This window comes from Pantherophis guttatus, chromosome 17 (assembly GCF_059756535.1).
Source record: "Pantherophis guttatus breed Tessera chromosome 17, ASM5975653v1, whole genome shotgun sequence".
Classification (NCBI taxonomy): domain Eukaryota; kingdom Metazoa; phylum Chordata; class Lepidosauria; order Squamata; family Colubridae; genus Pantherophis; species Pantherophis guttatus.
This window is the reverse complement of record NC_142079.1, coordinates 2,139,320-2,161,994: the sequence shown is the minus strand read 5'-3', so window position 1 is coordinate 2,161,994 and position 22,675 is coordinate 2,139,320. Positions and strand designations below refer to the sequence as shown.

Here is a 22,675-nt window from a genome sequence, read left to right as displayed (position 1 = left end):
TCCATTTATATTTCAAACTGAATTGGCAAGTGTTTATCTCTTATGTACAGCTGTCTCTGATCCTGTTTGAATATGCACTTCTTAAACTCTTTTGAGTTGAAAAAGGAGAGAAATTTAAGATATATATTATATCCTTAATCATATATGTGTGTGTGTGTATATATATATATGTGTGTGTGTATCTGTATATATATATATATATATATATATATATATATATATACACACACACACACACACTATATTTGTGTTTAATTATTGTGCCTACATTTAATTGCATTTTTAAAAGATCACGTTCAATCTGTTTTGGAGGGTAAAATTTTAAGAATGCTGCATTAATAAATTAAGGTCTTCTACAAATAATTCATGCACACAGAACTGTGGTTCAGAAGAAATAGGTCAAGCATATGATGTATACTGGGAAATGGATAACTTCTTTTTTTGCTTTGTAAAAGCTTCCCAGCTGTCTTTTCTTTGTTCATATTGCAGAGTTTATTCTGGATTTAGCCACCTGGATGAAACAGCAGCAGTAAAAGAGCATTTGTCTGGAATGTTGTGGATATATAAGGCAAGTAGAATGGTCTTCTGGTGCCCAAGAAACCACACTCAGTATACGTGTTAATAAAAAATAAGTGTTTCTAAATATTGGCTGGACCCAACGATGCAGTGGTGAGATCAGACCAAGCAATGAATCTGTTTTTTATAGATTTTAAATGCATTTTAAAACAACAATAGCAGCCATACTTACTTTCCTTGCTGAATTATTTGATCAAAGCAAACTAATTTATACATGTATAAATTTTTTAAGGATAATCACAATCTTTGCAAGCATGAAATATGGAAAACCTGGGATTGGTGAAACCAAAGCAAGAAGCACCATCAGTGGACACCGATGCTAAGAACGCTCACAACTTGATTGAGTATAACCTAAGTGACAAGAGGTTAGTGGGAAATTTAACCAATGTCATGCTTCCTAATTTCTAATCGTGTTTTCAGAATCCAATTTTACAAACAGAAAAGCAAATTTCAATATTTAGCATACTCTGGCCTAAGTTTGTCCAAGAACTTGCTGATGACTGATAAGTCATTTATTTTAACCAAGTTAACAAAATCCACTCAAAGATCTGAGAAAAATCCTGCGGATTTTCCGTGGTTGCCTTTGGAGCAAGAAAGGGGTTGTCAGTGAAGCCCAGCCGAGTTTCAGTAAATAAATAATTCATATTTTTATTTGTTTGACAGAAGCAGTCCTTTGTTCCGGCCGGATGACGTCTCCAATTTCTCAGGCAAAGTTGGTCCTTCTGCAATAACTGAAGAGGTTCATTTGTTGGCTTCATCGATGCAAGATGCTCAAAGCAGCTGTGACCCCGAAATACTGAAGAATTGTGAGGTATGTAACACAGCAGTCTTTCCACGTACGTTTCTCAGTGATTTTGAACAACAGCCTCACTTCACCTTCCTAAGTTTAATTTATGTATTAAATTTACACGTCGCCCATCTCACCATTAAAAGCGACTCTGGGCAACTTACACAATGATAAAAAGATAAATGTGAAAACGAACGGTTGCAGGAACTGGGTATGTCTAGTTTAATGAAAAGGACTAGGGGAGACATGATAGCAGTCTTCCAGTATCTCAGGGGTTGCCACAAAGAAGAGGGAGTCAAGCTATTCTCCAAAGCACCTGAGGGCAGGACAAGAAGCAATGGGTGGAAACTAATCAAGGAGAGAAGCAACCTGTAACTAAGGAGAAATTTCCTGAGAGTTAGAACAATTAATCAGCGGAAGAACTTGCTTCCAGAAGTTGTGACTGCTCCAACACTGGAAAATTTTAAGAAGAGGTTGGATAAGCATTTATCTGAAGTGGTGTAGGGTTTCCTGCCTAAGCAGGAGGTTGGACTAGAAGACCTCCAAACTCTGTTATTCTATACTATTCTAATATGTGTTGTTTCCAAGTGTTGAGGTTTGAAATCTTAAAATGTCTTGCTAAAACTCTAGAATTCTCTAGAGTTCAGATTTGGGGGGAGGGGTTGTTTATTTTCTTTCTGTCTTCAGATTCTTTTTGCTTCTGTTCAGGTCTCAGACCAAATACAGGTATCAGATAACAGGTTCAAGACAAAAATAGGAAATCCTCTGTTGTATCAGAGTTCAACCAATCGCCAAGCTAGATGTGGGCCAATAGAATTTATAACCCATCAAGGAAGAAACCGTTTTATTTCCTTTGCTGAATCTTCTATTTTCCCATAGACCAGGTGGCTACATTTGTTCAGCCTGGTGGAGAGGCAGTGCCAAGAACAGATAGTCACACAGCAAAAAGTATTCTGTCATCAAATCCACGTAAGTCGTTTCGTTTCGTTTACTTTGTGCCTTTTTATATGCCGAAGGTCTGGCTCTGGAGAACGTGAGCTGGGAATTGCTAGGGAGTTGGGGATAACCGATAAGGATGGGGAATGCTGTTTACTGTAATTTTATCAAATGCCTAAAATAGCTCCTTGGTTGGCAGGGAGGTATGTATGGTATCCAGAGGTGGTATTCAGCCGGTTCGTGCGAATTGTTGGCGGAAATTTGGCCAAGGTTGCCGAACTGGTAGCGATGGCCATCTGGCCACGCCCCTGAACCGGTCCTCCGGTTGCCGCTCGCTTGCCCCGCCCGCCATGTTCGTCGCCGCCATGTTCTTCACGCAGGTGCATCCCATTGCCTTGCAAGTCCAATGGGACTTGCACCAAACCTCACCCACAGAACCGGTAGTAAAAAAAATTGGATTTCACCACTGATTTGGTCTATGTGTATTTGGTGCATTTTAATATTTACATCCTTTTTGGTAACTGTTTCTCCCTTACCTTTCCTGATGACCCTCTCCACTAATAGTAAACCAACTCTTCCTGAAATTGAAACAAATATACAGAGGTATTGTTGTTTTACCGTTCTCTTTTTCCCTTCGTACATTGGTCTTTTTTCTTTTCTTTTTTTTCTTTTTTTATTTCCGGGTGACTTTTTTGCCATTCATACTCACAGAATACTCACCTGTACGTACATGTCTGAGGCTGCCTGTTGCATTGAAGAAGTGAGACTACTCACCCAATAATATTTCCTGCCGTTTGATGTTCGGAAAATTGTCTGGAAGGAATGCCGGTGCACAAAAACACTGCCTGTACCAAACCGGAGCATTGACTGAAGTGTTTTTTGGCTTAATTCTCAAACTTTGTCCGTGTCCGATTCGTTGTGGTGCTTTTATGTCTTGAGTTTGTCGTGAAATAACGGCGTTAGTTGTGGTTTAATAGGGAAAAAGTTTCTAACTTGTCATTCTTCGTTGAGAGAAGCAAGCCAGCCCAGCCCAACACTCGAATTGTCTTCTTTCATTTAAGGCCACTAAGATTGATAGTTCTTTTCCCTTTTATATTTCCATGCAAAATTTGTTGGGTGGGCTCTGATTTTGTCTCGGCCAAGCCCCGTGAATGCTTCCATGCATGTGTTGCAAAAAGAGATGTCGAACAAATTTCTAAGTATTCATTCGTCTACCATAACATATTTCGGCATGTTGTGTGTGTGTGTATGTGAAAATGGCCTATGGACGTGACTGAAAACGTGACTCTTCTCGTGCAGTCGATCAAATGCTGCCTATTTGATTAAAAGGTTTGATTTTTAATGAAAGTTTTGATCTTCTTGTCTTCCTCCTCCTCCTATTCTCCTCCTCTCCTTCTCTTTCCTCCCTTTCCTTCTCTCCTCCTCCTCCTTCTCCCCTCCTCCTTCTCCTTCTCTCCTCCTCCTCCTTCTCCTTCTCTCCTCGTCCTTCTCTCCTCCTCCTCCTTTTCTCCTTCTCTCCTCCTCCTCCTCCTCTCCTTCTCTCCTCCTCCTTCTCCTTCTCTTTCTCTCTTCCTCCTCCTTCTCTCCTTCTCCTCTCCTCTCCTCTCCTCCTTCTCCTTCTCTCCTCCTTCTCCTCCTCCTTTCCTTCTCTCCTCCTCCTTCTCCTACTCTCCTTCTCCTCCTCTCCTCCTCCTCCTTCTCTCCTTCTCTTTTTCTCCTCCTCTCCTTCTCCTTCTCTCCTCCTTCTCCTTTTCTCCTTGTCTCCTCCTCCTTCTCTTTCTCTCCTCCTCTTCCTCCTCCTCTCCTTCTCTCCTCCTCCTCCTCTCCTCTCCTCCTCCTCCTCTCCTTCTCCTTCTCTCCTCCTTCTCTTTCTCCTTCTCCTTCTTCTCCTTCTTCTTTCCAGAACATACAAAATGAAATCAGACGCTTGGGGAAACTGCAAACCCAGAGTGTGTGCTCGTGTGCCAAACAGGCCTCTTCCGTCAGACTTTCAGACGGCCGCCCGTCGCTAGGAAGTCCGATGGGGTTGAAGGCCAACGCTTTTGAAGAAAATGAGCTCTTTACCAGTCAGTTCCATCCCGGCCATGCTGACCACCGGGCAGAAGCTTCCACCATGCACCGGGAGGGCCTTACAAACAGTGTTTCAATAAGCAGCGGATATGGGACGTTATCTACTGCGGAACTCAGTCCCAGCAAATGCGATGACCTGCCGGCCTGCATGGGAAACTCAGAGACAATGACCAAACGGCCGAACCATCCAGCACCAGCAACGGAGGATGTCGCTGTGGCCAGCATTCGGGACAAAAGAGAAGGCTCTCAAACCACAATCGGGCATTTTCCACCTCTGAAGGAGAAGGATGGCGACGTTCCCGCTCAGTTTGAGCATCAGATTCACGAAGGTCAACCTGAGGAACCAAATGGGTAAGGGACCGATACTATTCAATTTGCTAGGTTCTTCTTTAAAACTAGAGGATGGGTTACCAGCTTTAAAATTTGGCTTTTTATTCTAATGTACTGTTTCTCAGCCTTAGCAACTTTAAGATGGGTGGACTTCAACGCCCAGAATTCCCCAGCCAGCAAGCTTCAAGAGGGGAGGGACTTCAACTCCCAGAATCCGTCAGCCTGCGTGCTTTAAGATGGGTGGACTTCAGCTCCCAGAATTCCTCAGACAGCAAGCTTCAAGCGGGAAGGGACTTCAACTCCTAGCTAGCCATGCTGGATGGGGAATCCTGGGAGCTGAAGTCCACCCCTCTTAATGTTGCCAAGCTTGAAACACTGCTCTAAGAAATCCATTGCAGTTTGCAAAGGTAGCTGGACCTTCTGTTTTTACTGTCACCATCCAGAAAAAATATATATATATAAATTGCAGCGCTCAATCAATTATTTTTATTTGCCGTGTCTCGGTTTTCTTTTTCGACAGCAAACCTTTAACCTCCTGGGCTCAAAAGACGAAACAAAACCACCTGAAAAAAACAAGCGTGGAAGAAGAGACCGAGCCGGGAAAAGAGCAAACCGTTGACAGTGTAAGAGAGTTGCCGAAATCCAAATGAAACGGGCCGGCGGCAGTGAATGAAAACACACAACAACTTCAAGCCGCGTGGATTTTGATTCCCAGAATTTCCCAGCCAGCATGTTGGTGCTCTAGGATTGCACTGCCCAGTTAGCCCTTAAAAGTTCTAAAGAGGTTAATCTAGCTGTGGTCCAAGATTATGCCCTAAAGCCACGGGCCTCCAAGCTTGGCAACTTTTAAGACTTGTGGACTTCAACGACCGATAAATCCCTGATTTTTCTCTTCCCCGTTTTGTCCGATTACAGGCCAATACCATCGCTGCTGCTGCTGCCGTGCCATCAACCACACCGTTTTACCTCAATCAGCAAAATGGAAGCCAAAATTCTTTAGTCTCTCTTTCTTCAGGTACAGTAGCTTCCAAAATTCATTCCTCTGTCTGTACCTCTTGTAAGTATGGTAAATTTGGAACTATGGGGATTGTTTTATTAGCTTGACTAGCCTTCCTCCTTATTTTCAGTGGTGTCTTTTGAAATACCGTGTTTCCCCGAAAATAAGACCCTGTCTTATATTTTTTTGAACCCTGAAATAAGTGCTTGATTTGATTTGATTTGATTTGATCACATTTCTATACCGCCCTTCTCCCGAAGGACTCAGAGCGGTGTACAGCCATATTAAAACAAACCCATCACAAAAATTAAAAACCAAAAGCACCACCAAACTTTTACCTCAATCGTATATTTTTCTTTCAAAATTGACATCCCGGCTCTTTGTTATCCTTAAATCCGTTTCGAGATGCCTGTTTTATCCCGCAGGTCTGACCTATTGGAGATTAGACGAGAAGGAAATGTATCAAGCGTTGCCTAAGAATTTAGGAAATGAATTTTCTACGTTCTCAACGAAGGACTCCTCAGAACAGGTATTGCTACCTTCTGCAGGGTGTTTTTTTTCCCCTCTTTTGCTGAATTTTCCGTCTCTCCTCCCCTTCTATTGGCTGGCGCTGCTTGCTCATTGTTTAACATGTGAAGGCTGACAATGTCTTTTTAAGAAGAGGTTGGATAACCATTTTGTCTGAAGTGGTGTAGGGTTTCCTGCCTGAGCAGGGGGTTGGACTAGAAGACCTCCAAAGTCCCTTCCAACTCTGTTATTTTATTCTATTCTAATGTGTGACGACCAATTCTGCTCTCCCCTTATGGCATTAAGCTGCTTTGGGTTCTGAGCTCTACTTTTTCCATATAGCAATATTTCTCTACCTACCGTGGCAACTTAAGATGGGTGCTGGCTGGGGAATTCTGAGAGTTGAAGTTCACCCATCTTATAGTTGCCAAGTAGAGAAACACTGACTTACAGTGACTGGATGTCCCTGTTCCTAGAGTTATTCTACTTGCCCCTCTTCCCAACACATTATATTTCGAATAGAATAGAATAAGAGAGTTGGAAGGGACCTTGGAGGTCTTCTAGTCCAACCCCCTGCTTTGGCACTTCAGACAAATGGCTATCCAACATCTTCCTAAAAACTTCCAGTGTTAGAGCATTCACAACTTCTAGTGGCAAGTTGTTCCACTGGTTAATTGTTCTCACTGTCAGGAAATTTCTCCTTAGTTTTAAGCTGCTTCTCTCCTTGATTAATTTCCACCCATTGTTTCTTGTCCTGCCCTCCGGTGCTTTGGAGAATAGCTTCCCATCTAAAAATATAGTCCATCATTATATTAAATAAATGCTTAAACTCTCAGTCTGAATTCTTTCCTCTTAGCTGTCTTCCAGTGACGAGCTGAAGCTTACATCCTTAAAGGATATTTATCATAAGAAACAGAAGGAAAATAAGCAACTTGTAGAGTGGAATTTCGCCCCCCTGCACTCAACTCATCCCCCAGAGGTAATAACTTGTCCTTTACGTCTGCCTGTTGCCTTGAAAATGTCCCTCCTTTCTTATACTTAACAACTGTCCGGCCTCCCGAACAGTTTGAATCTCTCCGGTTCCTAATTGGGATCAGTCTGTTAGCTGATTTTCCCAAAGGTCTTTTTTTCCAGAGGCCACTGAACTTTCTTTGTTTTTCCTTGAAGACGTTTCGCTTCTCATCCAAGAAGCATCTTCAGTTCTGACTGAATGGTGGGGAAGCAAAGGATTTCTGCTTCTTGCAGACAGCTGGTCTTTGGTATTCTTTTTAGAGGGTCGTTGAGGCCACTTGGAGCTTTTTCTGTGTCCTTGGGGGTCACCTGAGCGGTGCCAATGGGTGTGGCCAGCGGGCCACAACGCATCATCTCTTTATGCCAAAGCAACTAATTTACCCTTAACTGGGTCTTGTCTTATTTTTAACTCTAATCACCCTGATGTTCCTTTCACAGATCCTCACCCTCGACCCAACGCTCCACATGAAACCAGGCGAGCTGAACGCCGGGCGGCCTTTGCCCAGGTTCTACGCCAGCCCAGACCCGGCACCGTTTTCTCCAGATTCCATGGCGGGTCCCGCTTTTTCCCTTCGTTCGGAGGCCGATTCGTTTTCTCACACGAGCACCGTGGTGTCCCCTCGCTCCTCCGAGTCTCCCCGATACGCCTCTCGTTCAGCAGCCTTGCACGTCGATCCCTGGGGCGGTTGTGAGTTTCAGAACGCAACCAACATCGCCAGCTCTCCTCATCGGAACCGTGAGATTTTAGACATGGAGGACAACGACAACTTAACCCTCACGCCGTCTTCCGAGGCCCGGTCCCCGATTCCGTCGGATGATCATCGTTTGACGCAGCACGAACTTTCCGTTGCTTGCATAGAAGATCCTCTGGTGCTGTCAAAGTAAGATCACCCATTCAGAATGTTGCTGTCAGGATTCCAAGTAACAGACCCAACTCAATCAAAACTCTTAAGGGGTTTCCTCAGGCATGAATTTATTAGGTAAAGGTAAAGGTTCCCCTCGCACATCTGTGCTAGTCGTTCCCGACTCTAGGGGGCGGTGCTCATCTCCATTTCAAAGCCAAAGAGCCAGCGCTGTCTGAAGACGTCTCCGTGGTCATGTGGCCGGCATGACTCAACGCCAAAGGCGCACGGAACGCTGTTCCCTTCCCACCAAAGGTGGTCCCTATTTTTCTACTTTCATTTTTTACCTGCTTTCGAACTGCTAGGTTGGCAGAAGCTGGGACAAGTCACGGGAGCTCACCCTGTTACGCAGCGGCACTCGGGATTCGAACCGCTGAACTGCCGACCTTTCGATCGACAAGCTCAGCCTCTTAGCCACTGAGCCACTGCATCCCTGTGAATTTATTAGGCACGTCATATTGGCACAGTTGGTGAAAAGCCGACTCTGAAAGCCCCAAGGTTTTCCCCACCCAAATCAAAACCCCAAGTCTCCGCATCCGTCACAGTCCCAACTCTGAACCACCCGCCGACACCGCTACCGGATCGGGCGATTCGGTCCAAACTGGAAGCATTTCACCCCTGTGTGTGTCCCATAAATTGTTATCTTGAAGTACCAGTTTTCTTCTTCGGAAATGTTGTCCAGCAAAGTTGCTAGGGTTTTGAATGTTTTCTTCTTCTTCTCTCTCTCTCTCTCTCTCTCTCTCTCTCTCTCTCTCTTTTTTTTTTTTAAAAAAAATCAGGATTAGGCAGAATTTGAGGGAAAAACATACCCGGCATATAACTGATCTCCGAACGTATTACGAGTCCGAAATTCTCAGTTTAAAGCAGCAACTAGAAGCAAGCCATACCTCTCCTTCCGAGGAAATGAAGAAAATCAATCAAAATCTCACAGACAGGTATTGGCTGAGTTGTTTTTGGAATAACGTGCGTCATCTTATTTTTTGAAGTGACGCTGTCCTGGATAAAACTGTTTCTGGACCTTCCCCTCTTCCGTTTTGACACCTGGAAATCAAATGGCCGTTTAGAGCATCTCTTGTGATATTTGCTAATGAAAGATAAGTTGCGAATGAAACAGGAAGAGCTGCGTGCACTTCAAATAGATGTATAGTTGCTCTTTGAACTCTCCCCATAGTAACTTACTCCGCATAGTTTACTTGCAAGCAGGGAGGAGTTCTTCAAGTGGCAAAGTATAAGTAGTCCTTGACTTACGATGACAATTGAGCCCAAAATTTCTGTTATAAAACAAAGAGATTTGTTATGTAAGTTTTGGTCCATTTTACAGCCTTTCTTGCTACCGCTGTTAAGTGAATCACTGCAGTTGTTAAATCAGTAACATGGTTGTTAAGTGAACCTGGCTTCTCCATTGACTTTGCTTGTCGTAAGGTCGCAAAAGGGAACCACGTGACGGCGGGACATTGCAACTGTGGCATTTATTTTAAAAAGTGATTTATGACAGTTACAGATCAAAATTCAGACGCCTGGCAACTGATTCACATTTACGACGACTGCCAAGCGTATGGATTTTGATCCTGTGACCGTGTCACTGTCATAAGTCTCTTTCTTCCAGTGTCGTCGTAACTTCAAACAGTCACTAAATGAATGGTGGTAAGTCAAGGACTGCCTGTAATACACTTTGGGAAATGAAGGTTGCTTATCTACAATCAAGACTTTCTAGCAAGCGTTGACCTCCGACCCCTGATTTAGGCGAAGCGGTTTGCCTAATAATGCGAATAATATTCATTTTTTTGTTTTGTTTTTACGTTTTTTTTTAAAAAAAATATTTTCGAAATACATTTCTTAATCTCCACCCCTTTTTTCCAGCCATTGGTAAAATATATCCCATGTTTGACAATAATCCACATCTTCTTTCTGTTTAATTTTCAACGTCAATCTATCCATTTCTGCGCAATCTACTGTCTTCATCTCGCGGTATATCTTCATTTTTCCAATATTGTGCGAATATAATCCTCGCTGCTCTTAAGATGTAGATCAGTGTGTCTCAACCTTGGAAGCTTGAAGATGGGTGGACTTCAACTCCCAGAATCCCCCAGCCAGCATCGCTGGCTGGGGGATTCTGGGAGTTGAAGTCCACCCATCTTCAAGCTACCAAGGTTGAGAAACACTGATGTAGATAAAGATAAAATGTAATTTTAAGTACATACTTTTCTTATCCATTTTTTCTGATCTTACACCTAATAAAAACAATTTACACTTAATGGCGCTCTGTTTCAACTTTTAGGTGCGACCAGCTAGAAACCTCTCTGCACGAAGCCAACAGCCGTGTCCGATCCCTTGAAAAGAAAAACAAGGCCTTAGAGATGGAAGTAGTAAGTGTAGCTCATGCCTTGGATGCGGTAGTCCAGCTATAACGGGAAAATTTTTTTTTTTAAAAGCATTGAGCATTGCTCCAAACATCTCTTTATGGTCATGAACCGGCAGGGAAGAGTGGGAGGGAAGACAGAGAGGGCCAAAATACGGCCATGTTTTGGTCCAATGGGCACCGAGGACTCCCACATTTGGAGGGAAGAATTTTCTTTGAATGAAGTGGTTTGGCATCTGGGAACAGAAGCCTGGGAGGTACACCTTGGAAGTTTTGTGTTTATTTGCCTGGGAGAATATGAGATGTTCTCGGGCTCGGGCAGAATCCTCTAAATGAGCTGGATCACACTCAAGTCGATGAAATTCTTCTTCATTTAAAAAAATGTTATGTGGACTTCAACTCCCAGAATTCCCCAGCCAGCATGCTTAAGACAGGTGGACTTTAGCTCCCAGAATTCTGGGAGTTGAAGTCCACCCTTCTTAGTTTGAAGGACTTTATTGTTGCTAAATTAAAGGAACTTTAACACAATGAAGAATTTGTTCTCCCAAAGGTGATTTTTGAAGAGGCAACTGGATACCAGAAAGTCGAGTTGCCTCTTGAAAAAGGCTCCTTTGGGACAACCATGACCTGGATGACTTGAGAATCCCCCGAGACAAGAATTTGTTGTAATTGAGCGTTTCCGCCCCCATGAAAAACATCTCGTCTCAAACCTGCATCTTAATTCTATCAAATGTTACGGCCGGTCCTCCTGGCAGTTTTGGCACCGTCGTCTGACCGCGCTCTCGTGTGACTCTCGGCCTCTTCCCCTTTCCAGACAGATTGGCGGGAGCGCTTCGGCGCCCTCAGTGCCACCACCAAATCCTTGCAGGAGCGCATCGAAGAGATGCGCACGAGCGGCAAGGACAAAGATAACACCATCAGCCGCCTCAAGAGAAGACTCCGGGATCTGGAAGAGGCCTTCGAGAAAGCCTACAAGCTCTCCGACAACAAGGATGCTCGCTTAAAGGAAGAAAACAAGATGTTTCAAAACGTAAGTTTTGCCCACTTTGGAATGCATGTGGCCAACTGTCAAGAACAGCCTCCCAATTTGTTACCGACCCAAGTCTTTAGTTGATGGGATTGTTCGAAAGCCATAAGAAAGCCACGGGAACAGTGTGGGTCATTTGGCTGTCCGTGTTCTGACCTAGGCTTCCCCAAAAAGCATGAAGCAGACCCCTTGTCCCGACAAAGACCCCTTTTTATTAAGTGACTGTGAATTCCTCTCGTTCACATCCAGCAAAGTCTTTCCAGGAAGAATTTAACAGTCACAGACCTTATCTCGCTTGGAGAGATTTGGGCCATTCACCGTCCACCTGTGGCTTTACTCCTGAGTCGACCCTTGTTCTTTAGCTGTTCCCTTCGTCTGGCAACTCTGCGCATGCACACCCTGGGAGCAGGCTCCAGCTGTTCTTCTCCCTCACTGATGTCCGACTCCGAAGGCAGCTGACAACTGTCAGACGGCCCTGGCCCCCTCTCCACCTCCGACGCAGAGCCCTCATCCGAGCCTTCCCCAGACTCCAGGACTGGCCCATGTTCCTCCCCAATCTCCTCACTGTCCGAATCTGCGGCCAGATCCCCTGGCGGGCCACAATAATCTATGAACAAGACACCTGTGTCTTTCCATGAAAGTTCTCTTTTAAAAAAAGGGACTAAAAACAGGCCATTTTGACCTTAAGAATATTGTGGAGTTATCCTGCTGATCTGCAAATAGCTAAGTAGAAGAGATTTTTCTCCCTTGGAAAAAAACAGCCTTCCTGTTAGCTCAAACTTATTTCGGTCCCTCCTTATTCAATAGCTGCTTCTTGACTCACACTCTATGCTTGAAGGACTGATAACATTTGTGAGACTGAAGGATTTTTTCCCCCTTAAATGCCAGCTAGAAATAAGTCACCATCATACAAGGTGGAATTTGCTTGAATCCTGGTTTGATCGATGTACCGGATACTACGATTTGGGCCAGCTGGATATTGATTGCAGAGTTTTTGAAATCAATAATAAAAATGTTACTTTTTTTGATAGCTTTTGGGAGAATACGAATCCCTTGGGAAGGAGCACGAACGAGTGAAGGTAAGCAATTTAATTTTTTTGCAGAGCCAAGTCTGTTTTTTAGGTGAAGAGGATCAAAAACCAAAAGGGGTTTAGCGATTCCTTGGTGGGCGTGGCTAGGTGGGCGTGGCTTGGTGGGCGTGACAGGGGAAGTCTCCATTCTCACCAGAGGTGGGTTTCAGCAGGTTCTGACCAGTTCTGGAGAACCGGTAGTGGAAATTTTGAGTAGTTCGGAGAACAAGTAGTAAAAATTCTGACTGGCCCTGTCCCCCCATCTATTCTCTGCCTCCCAAGTCCCCGCTGATCGGGAGGAAATGGGGATTTTGCAGTATCCTTCCCCTGCCACATCCACCAAGCCACACCCACAGAACCGGTAGTAAAAAATTTTGAAACCCACCACTGATTCTCACCCCACTCCAGGGGAAGGATACTGTAAAATCCCCATTCCCTCCCCACTCCAGGGGAAGGATACTGCAAAATCCCCATTCCTTCCCCACTCCAGGGGAAGGATACTACAAAATACCCATTTCCTCCCGATCAGCTGGGACTCGGGAGGCAGAGGATTGATGGGGGCAGGGCCAGTTAGAGGCGGTATTTACCGGTTCTCCGAACTACTCAAAATTTCCGCTACCGGTTCTCCAGAACTGGTCAGAACCTGCTGAAACCCACTTCTGGATTACTCTGATTTCCTGTATCTGAAACAGTGGACAGCAGCCAGCTAAATGGACCTCTAGAACCGAGGGAACTTGGGAGCAGAAAACAGCTCAAGCAGATAGCGAAACATCCACCTCAAAAAAAGACATGCGGTTAACCAGCCGTGGTGGAGAATGGAACCCTCCTGATGAGTTCTAAATACGTGATTAATTATTTGCCAAGGGCAAACAAAGAGGAGCCTTAGCAAAGCTTTCTTTTTTTTGTCCCCCAGGGGAGCTGAAGACAAGTTGAATTAATACTCGGCTGATGAAAGAGAGACACTTAAATCATTCAATATTAGTAAAATCAGTGGTTGCGTTACCCTTAATGTGCTTTTTTCCCCCCCTTTCCCACAGGATACTTTAAATATTACCGAAAACAAATTACTCGATGCGCACACTCAGATTTCTGATTTGAAGAGGTAATATTGGACCCTTTAATCCTAGAAAAGCAAGAAATGCCTCGCCGATTTTTATATTTTTAATTCCATTTTTATGAGCACGTTTCATGAATAAGTTAACCGTATGTCTTCACTGAGGGTCTTGACCAGCAAGGTCGCTAAATCAAATCTAGCAAAAGTTAGTTTATCAAACTCTGGGCATAGACCTTTCAATAAAAATTTAATTAAAAAAAAATATTTCAAGTTGAAAGGGAAATCCAATTTTGTCCCTTTGTTTCATTCCGATGTTTACCGTTTTTCAGAATTGTCAAGGTTTAGATCTTGGTCACCAAATACGGAAGAATGGCTTAACCCAATCGTGACCTTTCCAGCAGTTTTTAGAACCCTCTATTCTAGCAACTAGGGGACATGGTGGCTCAGTGGCTAAGATGCTGAGCTTGTTGATTGAAAGGTCGGCAGTTCAGAGTTCGAATCCCTAGTGCCGCTTAACGGGGTGAGCTCCCATGACTTGTCCCAGCTTCTGCCAACCTAGCAGTTCGAAAGAGGTAAAAAATGCAAGTAGAAAAAATAGGGACCCCCTTTGGTGGGAAGGGAACAGCGTTCCGTGCGCCTTTGGCGTTGAGTCATGCCAGCCACATGACCATGGAGACGTCTTCTTCGGACAGCGCTGGCTCTTCGGCTTTGAAACGGAGATGAGCACCGCCCCCTAGAGTCAGGAACGACTAGCACATATATGCGAGGGGAACCTTTACCTTTTTATTCTAGCAATTAGAACTGGAATCATAAACAGTATCAACATGGGTAAAATTGATTTTTTTTTCTGTTTTTCTTTAGAACAGTCTCGAAACTGGAAACTCAGGTCAAGCAATTAGAACATGAAAACTCGCTCAAATTTCGTTCTCTTGCCGAGGGACACTTTGGACCATCTTATGCCAGGTTAGGAAGTAAGGATTATATCAGGGTGAGAAAATCAGACACCGACGTGTCTATTGTAATTTTAAGATGGATGAAAAGATAATTGTCAGGGTTCCAAGTAATACATCCATAACAAACAGAGCTCCAAGGCAAATAGGTTCCTCAAAGAATTGGTTTATTGGACATATCATATTGGCATAAACTGGTGAAAACCGACTCTGAATATTCCCATCACCTAATTAAAAATAAAAGTTTCCCGCTTTTCCCAAAAAATCAGTCCAATCAAGGTCCCATCCGGTTGCCAGGCAACATTGCTGCTCCTCTCTCCGGCCACCTGCGGGAATGTCCTTGGTTCCCAGAAGAAAGTATTTTGTTTTGACTACAAACCCCCACTCTCTCTATTTCCCCCCCCCTCCCTATCCCTCAGCTCCAGTGTGGCAATGCCGAAGCCTCAAAATGGCCTCGATCACGTCAGCTTCAGGGTTGACAGTAATGTGACATGCCAGTCAGGTAATGTGACATGTAGAATAACCCCAATTATTCAGAAGTATATGAAGGACTTTGTAAATAAGACAGAATTTGCCTTAATGCGGCATAAATATTAATCTCAGTGATATGAAGGCCATTTTTGCAAAGCTGTAAGTGTTCAGAACAATCATCCTCACTCATTTGAGAGCCTCAGGTTTAGAAATTAGAGAGAGCCCTCGACTTATAACAGTTCATTTAGTGACTTAATGACTGGATTGATTCACTAAAGAGGTGTGGTAAGGAACACCTTTCCCTTACAACTTAATTGTCTCGCTTAGTAACAGATATTTTGGGCTCAATTGTGTCGTAAGGCGAGGACTACCTGCACTGCTTTGCCAGATCCTGCAAATAGCGTCTAATAAAGTCTGCTTTATTACCTCGAAAGCATGAAATGTTGCATCCTCGGCTCAAATTCTTCATTATTCACGGCTCCTCTTTGCCTTCACAGCAAATTAGAAAGCTTTGACGTGAGCAGAAGGAAGTGGCTGATCCCGGGATCCGAATTTTCAATCTTTACTGGTCAGCCGTTGGCAGCCCAAGACAATTCCAACGATAATCGACTGGAAAAAGGATTTACCTCTTCCAGGTAAGGAATATTTTTTCTCCAGATGTTTGCTTGCTTGTTTATTCATATCAGAAAGAATAGAATAGAATAGAATAGAATAGAATAGAATAGAATAGAATAGAATAGAATAGAATAGAATAGAATAGAATAGAAATGTTGCTTTCTAGTGAATCTAAATCGCGTGGCACAGCTGTTCCCTGCCCTCGCTGTTCTACTTACCTTCTTAAGCCTCCTTTTTCCACGCAAAGCACGCGTTTGGAGTGCACCACACTTGCATGCACAGCAAACCTTGGTGGCAAACCTTGAAGGATTTCACCACTGGTTTTCAGATGACAATGATTGGCATAAAAACTGTTTCCCTGTCAGAATCAGTAGCTTGAAGGGCTACCGTGTTTCCCCCAAAATAAGACCCTGCCTTATATTGTTTTGAACTCCGAAATAAGCGCTTGGCCTTATTTTCGGGGAGCTCTTATTATTTTGGGGCGCTTGGAGCAAGATGAGGCTCGTCTTGCCATCTTACCCGATTACCAGCTCTGTGTTTAAATATTTTCAGGGAGGGTTTATTATCAGAGGATGTCTTATTTTCGGGGAAACAGGGTATACATGGAGTTAAATTTTTGTGTCCTGGCTGGGCTGGGAGAATTCTGAAATGCTTTTCCAGTGGCTTTTATCCCGTGTCTACAATGAATATGTTCCAGATTAAGTTATTTGAATTACAAAAAAAGAAAACTCCCAGAGGTTACGGTGAGGGTTAAATTCCAATCATTTAATCTGGTTTGAGTCTGGCAAAAGGAACTAAGTGCTGTGACATTTATCTGAGCTTTTCAGCGGTGGGATGACTAGGCCTGCCTTTCCTGACTCTTTCTAGGCATTATTCTCCCCCGGAGAAGGAGTCCTCTCCAAATTGCCTCCTCACCAATGAAGCCATTCAAAAAGAGATCAAAACACAAGAAATCCCCATTCTCAAAGCCTTCAAAGAATTCGAAGAATGGAAGATGTTGAAGAACCGAGGTACCCAGGCTGAGAAAGAGGAAGGGGCAAAAATAGAAACCAGCAGTAAGTACTTTTTATTAGTTTTGATTCCCTTCTATTTCTTCCTAACGAATAAAAAATATTCCTTACCTTGTGCTGGCTGTGATTTAGATGAAAAGATAAACTCTCTGTAGAGCACGACGCTTTTTCAATGAGATATACAGACATCCAAGACGCATTGAAACCGATATTCAGCGTATCCACCATTTCGTTTTGCTTCTCTGAATATTTGGGGGTTGTTACCTTCAGCATGCGTCTCTACATTACTCCTAGATAATGAAAATTTGATTTCATGTGGTAGGAGAAAGGCCCCAAATACCCTCCTGATCGAAACCTTCTCCGCTGCCTTGGTTTATTTCAGAAACAGCCGTTCGGGGTCCGGTTGTTGGGTTCACCGAGACGTCCTTGGGTACGAGCCGTTCGCCCGAGAAGAGCAAAGAGCAGCCGAGGCACAAAAAAATCAACCCGTCCAGTAGCACCCAGAGATCTTCCTCGCTCCCGCCTTCAAACAGGAAGACCAACACGCCAAGTAAAGATTTTGGATTGTCTAATTTGGTTGGTTTTTTTTTTTAAGCCTTGGCCACTTTAAAGACTTGCGGACTTCAACTCCCAGAATTCCCGAGTCAGCGTGCCCATAAGTTATGGACAAAGATGGTGCCATCGTATCTAAACTTGGATACCTTCGAGACCGTCTTCTGCCACCAGTAGCCTCCCACCGGCCAGTCCGCTCCCACAGAGAGGGTCTCCTCAGGGTGCCATCGGCCAAATTATGTCAGCTGGCGACACCCAGGGGGAGGGCCTTCTCTGTGGGAGCCCCTGCCCTTTGGAATGAACTGCCCCCAGAAATTCGTAAAATCTCTGATCTCCGTGTATTTCGCTGTGCCCTCACTCAAAACCATGTTGTTCCGCCAGGCTGGGCTATCAATGTAAAGATTTTAATTGGTTTTAAATGGGATTTTAAATTTGGGGTTTTATAAATTGGGCCTATTATTGAATAATTTTAATTATTTTTAAATTTTGTCTGTCTTTATGTTTTTAATTAGGCTGTACACCGCCCTGAGTCCTTCGGGAGAAGGGCGGTATAGAAATAAAATTAATAATAATAAAATAATAAAGTGAAATAAACTTTTGTTTTTTCCCCACCTGTAAAATCTCCATTTCCTCCCAATCAGCTGGGACTTGGGAGGCAGAGAATAGATGGGGGCGGGGCCAGTCAGAGCAATAAAGCTTAAGAAGAAATTTTAAATGTTTTAATTGGTTTGTATTTTTAATTTTGGGCCAAATTTATATATATTTTAATTGTTTTTTAATATTTGTATTTTATGTTTTTTAATTCTGGCTGTACACCGCCCTGAGTCCTCAGGGAGAAGGGCGGTATATAAATTTAAAATAAATAAAAAATAAATAAAATAAATAAAATCGGAACGGCAACATAAGGGATGGCGCCCGACACCTTCTCCTAAGATTGAAGGACTCCTTCCTGCTTTCTCTTTGCAGCCAAGCGAGAGACCATGTTGACTCCGGTGGCTGTGACCTACAGCCCCAAGCGCTCCCCCAAAGAAAATTTGTCCCCGGGGTTCAGCCACTTTCTCAGCAGAAACGAAGACATGATGACCAGGTATTGGCTCCCCCGAGCCGTCGGCAAGCAAATCTTCCAGTTGTTTAAATCCGCTTTCCAATTTAGTTCGTGCTTTCTTAAACGGAGAGGAAATGGCCTTGGGAACCTTACTACAGGTAGTCCTCAACTTACGACCAGAATCGAGCCCGACCTTTCTGTTGCTCAGCGAGACATTTGTTAAGGGAGCTTGGCCCCGTTTTACGACCTTTCTTGCGGCATTCGTTAAGTGAATCCCTGCTGTTCTTGAATTAATAATGCGGCTGTTGAGCGAATCTGGTTTCCCCGTTGACTCTGCTTATCTGATGGTCATAAAAGGAGATCCCAGGACCGTCACAAAGGTGAGGCAGTTGTCAAGCGTCCAAACATAAATCACGTGACTGCAAAGGTCATAAGCGTGGAAAGCAGCCCTAAGTCTCTTTTCTTCGGGGCCGTTGTAACTTTGATCCGTCGCTAAACGAACCGTTGTAAGTCGAGGACTCCCTGTATTGATTCAGTATCATCCGGAATGAAAAGATAAATTTTAGCAGTACGCCCTTTGGGGAAGGTAAGGAGAGGAAATCCTAACTTCATTGCAAGGAACTTTCTTCTTTTTTTCCTGCGCTAGATTTGATATCCGCTTGGATGAGGTGGCTGCTGCCCCTGCAGTGCAGTACGGAAGCAGCCCGCGGAAACGGCTCCAGTTTGGCTCGGGAGGCGACCCACAAGGTAAATTTCACACCAGGTGGGATCCTTTGCCGTTCGGATTTCTCGAAAGCCCCTGTTCTGCGACATCAAATCTTTCGGTTTGCATTGTTTGTTTGTTTCTTTATATTTCCTGTTTCTAAACCGCCTTGTTTCCCTCAAAGAGGGCGGCGTATGATCAGGAGTGGGCTTCAAAAATTTTAGCAAGGGGTTCTCTGTCCGGTTGCTGAGTGGGCGTGGCCATGGTAGGCGTGGCCTAGTCGGCCTCCTACACCACGACGGGCGGGGGGGACGTTTTTGTCCTCCCCAGACTCTGGAGGCTTTCCTCAAGCCTCCGGGAGGGTGAAAACGGCCTCCCCAGGCTCCGGAGGCCTTCTGGAGGCCGGAAACGGGCCCATTTCCGGCCTTCCTGAACTTCCGGTAGGCCTGTTTTTAGCCCTCCCCGAGCCTCCGTGCGCGCCCTGCACTTACTTACCTGCATCCCAAATGGGCCGGGTGAATGGAATGGAGGGAATGGAGATTTTACAGTATCCTTCCCCTGCCACGCCCACCAAGCCACACCCACCAAGCCACACCCACAGAACCAGTAGTAAAAAAATTTTGAAACCCACCACTTCCATCACTGCCCTATAACGTTTCTGAACAAACAGCTATCCAATCTCTTCTTAAAAGCCTCTAGCGTCGGAGCCCCCACACTCTCTGAATGTGAATCCACGGACGATTTATAATCGGGCCTCTCGTTTTTTGGGGGGGGAACGGGACAGGACCGCAGCCCAGCCGCCTAGAAAGCCGCAGAGGTCCGAAGTCTTCCTCCTACCCACAACCTCTGCATTCCACAGCAAGCAGAGATTCGTCGAGGGAAGGTTACGAAGAGGGACGCTCCACCAACACCAGCGAGACGGGCTCCTCTTCGGCAGGGCCGGCTCCCTACGAGCCCGAATTCAAATACGTTTCCAGGATTAAGACTTTGGCAGAGACCGAGCGGCTTTTTGACGAGCTGACGCAAGAAAAGCAACAGGTAGACATGGCTTCTCTTCCCTCTTCACATTAGGCTTTTTTTTATTTATCTATCCTGCCTTTATTATTTTTACCAATAACTCAAGGCGGCAGACATCTCCGACACACCTTCCTCCTCCTATTTCCCCCCACCCCCCCAAAAAACAACAACCCTGTGAGATGGATTGGGCTGAGAGGGAGGGACTGGCGGAAAATCACCCAGCTGGCTTGCATGCTAAAGCAGGACTAGAACTCACTGTCTCCTGGTGATTGGTCCAAATTCATCCAGTTGGTTTTCATGCTTAAGGTGGGACTAGAACTCACCGTCTCCTGGTGATTGGTCCAAATTCACCCAACTGGCTTTCACAGTTAAGGCAGGACTAGAACTCACCGTCTCCTGGTGATTGGTCCAAATTCACCCAACTGGCTTTCACAGTTAAGGCGGGAGTAGGACTCACCGCCTCCTGGTGATTGGTCCAAATTCACCCAACTGGCTTTCACAGTTAAGGCGGGACTAGGACTCACCGTCTCCTGGTGATTGGTCCAAAGTCACCCAGTTGGCTTTCACGCTTAAGGTAGAAGTAGAACTCACTGCCTCCTGGTGATTGGCCCAAAGTCATCCATCCGACTTTCATGGCTACGGTAGGATTTGAACTCATGGTCTCCTACTTTCTATCCTGGCACCTTAACCAGTAGACCAAACTGGCTATCCGACATTCGGGTGGATCGCCAGAAACCCTTGAATAATCTGAAATTCAACTCGGCCGAGTGTCCAGGGTCAGTTTAGGGTTGACCAACATGCAGGGAAGCCACGGTTCAAACATGGTTGGCTAGAGAATTCTGGGAGTTGAAACCCACACGTCATAAAAGTTGTCAAGGATTTATAGAACGATCCAATGGCCAGATCTATTCAATTGGCAAAAAATTGCTCATTTTTTGGGGGGGGGTAGCTTTTATTTCTTTGTGGGGGGGTTGCCCCCCACTTTTTAAAGCATTCCCTCTTTCCCGATGTTTTCTGTGCTGATAGATTGAGTCCCAGCTGAGCCGAATTCCTTGCGCCGGAGGAAGGATGACATTCCAGGCCCGGCTGAATCAGGTTGCCCTTCTTCTTGTGTCTCTGGGATTAAGCGGGGTGCCCCTGCGTGTGCTTGCAGGCAGTCCTCGGTTTAGGACCACAAATGGGGAACCAGAAACTTCCACCACTGAGCAAGGCGGTTGTTTAAATGAATCACGCCCAATTTTAGCACCTTCGTTGTTAACGGTTGGGAAGTGAATACATTTATAATATTGATTTCTTCATGAAATTTATTTGCCACCCTTCTCATATCCAGCAACTTTCGGTGGCAAATAAATAATCACATTTCTTGGGCGAATCACGTGGTCATTAAACGAATCTGGCTTCCCCTCTTGGATTCGCTTGTTGGAAGCCGGGAAAGTTGTAAATGGCCAACATATTGACCCCAGCATGATGCAATTCTGGTAAATACTGGTTGCCAAGCATCTGAATTTTGATCCCATGACCCTGGGAATGTTATGACGGTCGTAAGTCTGAGGACCGGCTGCAAATCACCTTTTTCAGTGTGGTTGCAACTTCCAACCGTCACTAAGCGAAAACCTATAGTTCTTTCAGATTTTAACAGTTGAATCTCAGGGCTGGGTCCACAACTAACCACGATTTCATCTCAGATCACAAAATTACAGAAAGTGTAACGTAAAAGACAAACCCCAAATGTCAGTTCCAGAATCATCGCGGTGTTTTTTTTTTTTTTTCTCTTCTAATTCTCTCTGGATCCTGAATGCCCTTTCTCTGAATATTCCCCCTTCAGGAAGCTCTGGAGGATCGCCTGGAAAGAATCACTCGAGAATTGGGATCCATCCGCATGACCCTGAAGAGATTCCAGATTTTACGCACCTCCGCCAACATTTGAAGATGACCCGACTTTGAAGAGATAACAACCCCTTTATTTGCACTAAAGTACAATAATGATGCACTCTGAAAATGCAAACCGGTTTTGTATTTTTCTAAACCCTCCCCGGCCTTTTTTGCAATCATGCCCTCTATACACACACACACACACACACAAACCCAATATTTTGTACTGAGCCACATATTTTCCAAAAAAAACCCCTATTTTTGTTATTACCGGAAGGAGTCGAACTATGGGATTTTTTCTTTTCTTTTTTTGTATTTTGCTACTTTTGAAGACGCAGGTTTGTCTGGTGTTTTTTTTTTTGAAAACGGCAGACCTGAATTCTTTGTAAAAACGCCGAGTTTTTGAGACGTTTTATCATGTTGCCGATTGGTTTTGATGGTGTTCGCCACGTTTAGAGGGTTAGAAGCCAAGCTTATATGACGTACGTACGCAGTGCGGACTTTTTTTTAAAATCGATGCTAACAGGACACACGGCTGCTTCTTGGGGAAGTGAGCTGCAAGGAAACATTTCACAGCTTAAAATTTCCAAACCTCATCCTCTTCTCCCAAACTCTTTTGCTGAGTTGACAGCGCAGTGTTACCAACAAAGGAATCGAGAAAGTTGGGGGGGGGGGGGGAAACTATTTTCAGTATCCATCTCATTGCATTCCAGAGAGTCCAAGAGAGTTCAGAAGTTCTCTTTTTAAACCACTCGTTTTTATTTGGCATGTTTTATCACGGAAGTATGAATTAAAATTAAGTGTCTAAACTGAA

The 22,675-nt window shown here is 44.5% G+C and overlaps 2 protein-coding genes across 8 annotated transcripts in view; one reads left to right on the top strand and one right to left on the bottom strand.

Annotated features, from left to right (window-relative positions):
• The window catches only part of MTRFR (mitochondrial translation release factor in rescue), a 14,571-nt gene extending 6,102 nt beyond the window's left edge, over positions 1-8,469 (bottom strand). The window contains exon 1 of the mRNA XM_034428715.3: positions 8,404-8,469. The gene's annotated coding sequence lies outside the window, so the exon portion shown is untranslated. The remainder of the gene's footprint in view (positions 1-8,403) is intronic.
• Positions 1-22,675, top strand: part of MPHOSPH9 (M-phase phosphoprotein 9) — a 25,240-nt gene extending 2,565 nt beyond the window's left edge. For 2 of the 7 annotated variants that reach the window (XM_087880382.1, XM_087880383.1), the window contains exons 2-25: positions 490-568; positions 809-941; positions 1,243-1,387; positions 2,243-2,332; positions 4,203-4,720; positions 5,220-5,322; positions 5,615-5,714; positions 6,122-6,225; positions 7,060-7,182; positions 7,653-8,095; positions 8,896-9,051; positions 10,395-10,482; positions 11,290-11,505; positions 12,534-12,581; positions 13,610-13,674; positions 14,488-14,589; positions 15,545-15,682; positions 16,530-16,717; positions 17,055-17,222; positions 18,191-18,311; positions 18,916-19,016; positions 19,757-20,010; positions 21,016-21,084; positions 21,815-22,675. In XM_087880382.1, coding sequence (XP_087736508.1) covers positions 838-941; positions 1,243-1,387; positions 2,243-2,332; positions 4,203-4,720; positions 5,220-5,322; positions 5,615-5,714; positions 6,122-6,225; positions 7,060-7,182; positions 7,653-8,095; positions 8,896-9,051; positions 10,395-10,482; positions 11,290-11,505; positions 12,534-12,581; positions 13,610-13,674; positions 14,488-14,589; positions 15,545-15,682; positions 16,530-16,717; positions 17,055-17,222; positions 18,191-18,311; positions 18,916-19,016; positions 19,757-20,010; positions 21,016-21,084; positions 21,815-21,916 — 3,546 coding nt within the window. In that variant the 5' untranslated portion in view covers positions 490-568; positions 809-837 and the 3' untranslated portion in view covers positions 21,917-22,675. Of the gene's footprint in view, positions 1-489; positions 569-808; positions 942-1,239; positions 1,388-2,242; positions 2,333-4,202; positions 4,721-5,219; positions 5,323-5,614; positions 5,715-6,121; positions 6,226-7,059; positions 7,183-7,652; positions 8,096-8,895; positions 9,052-10,394; positions 10,483-11,289; positions 11,506-12,533; positions 12,582-13,609; positions 13,675-14,487; positions 14,590-15,544; positions 15,683-16,529; positions 16,718-17,054; positions 17,223-18,190; positions 18,312-18,915; positions 19,017-19,756; positions 20,011-21,015; positions 21,085-21,814 lie in introns of all 7 variants that reach the window. The other 5 variants (XM_034428707.3, XM_034428706.2, XM_087880384.1 and 2 more) reach the window with 3 other exon arrangements.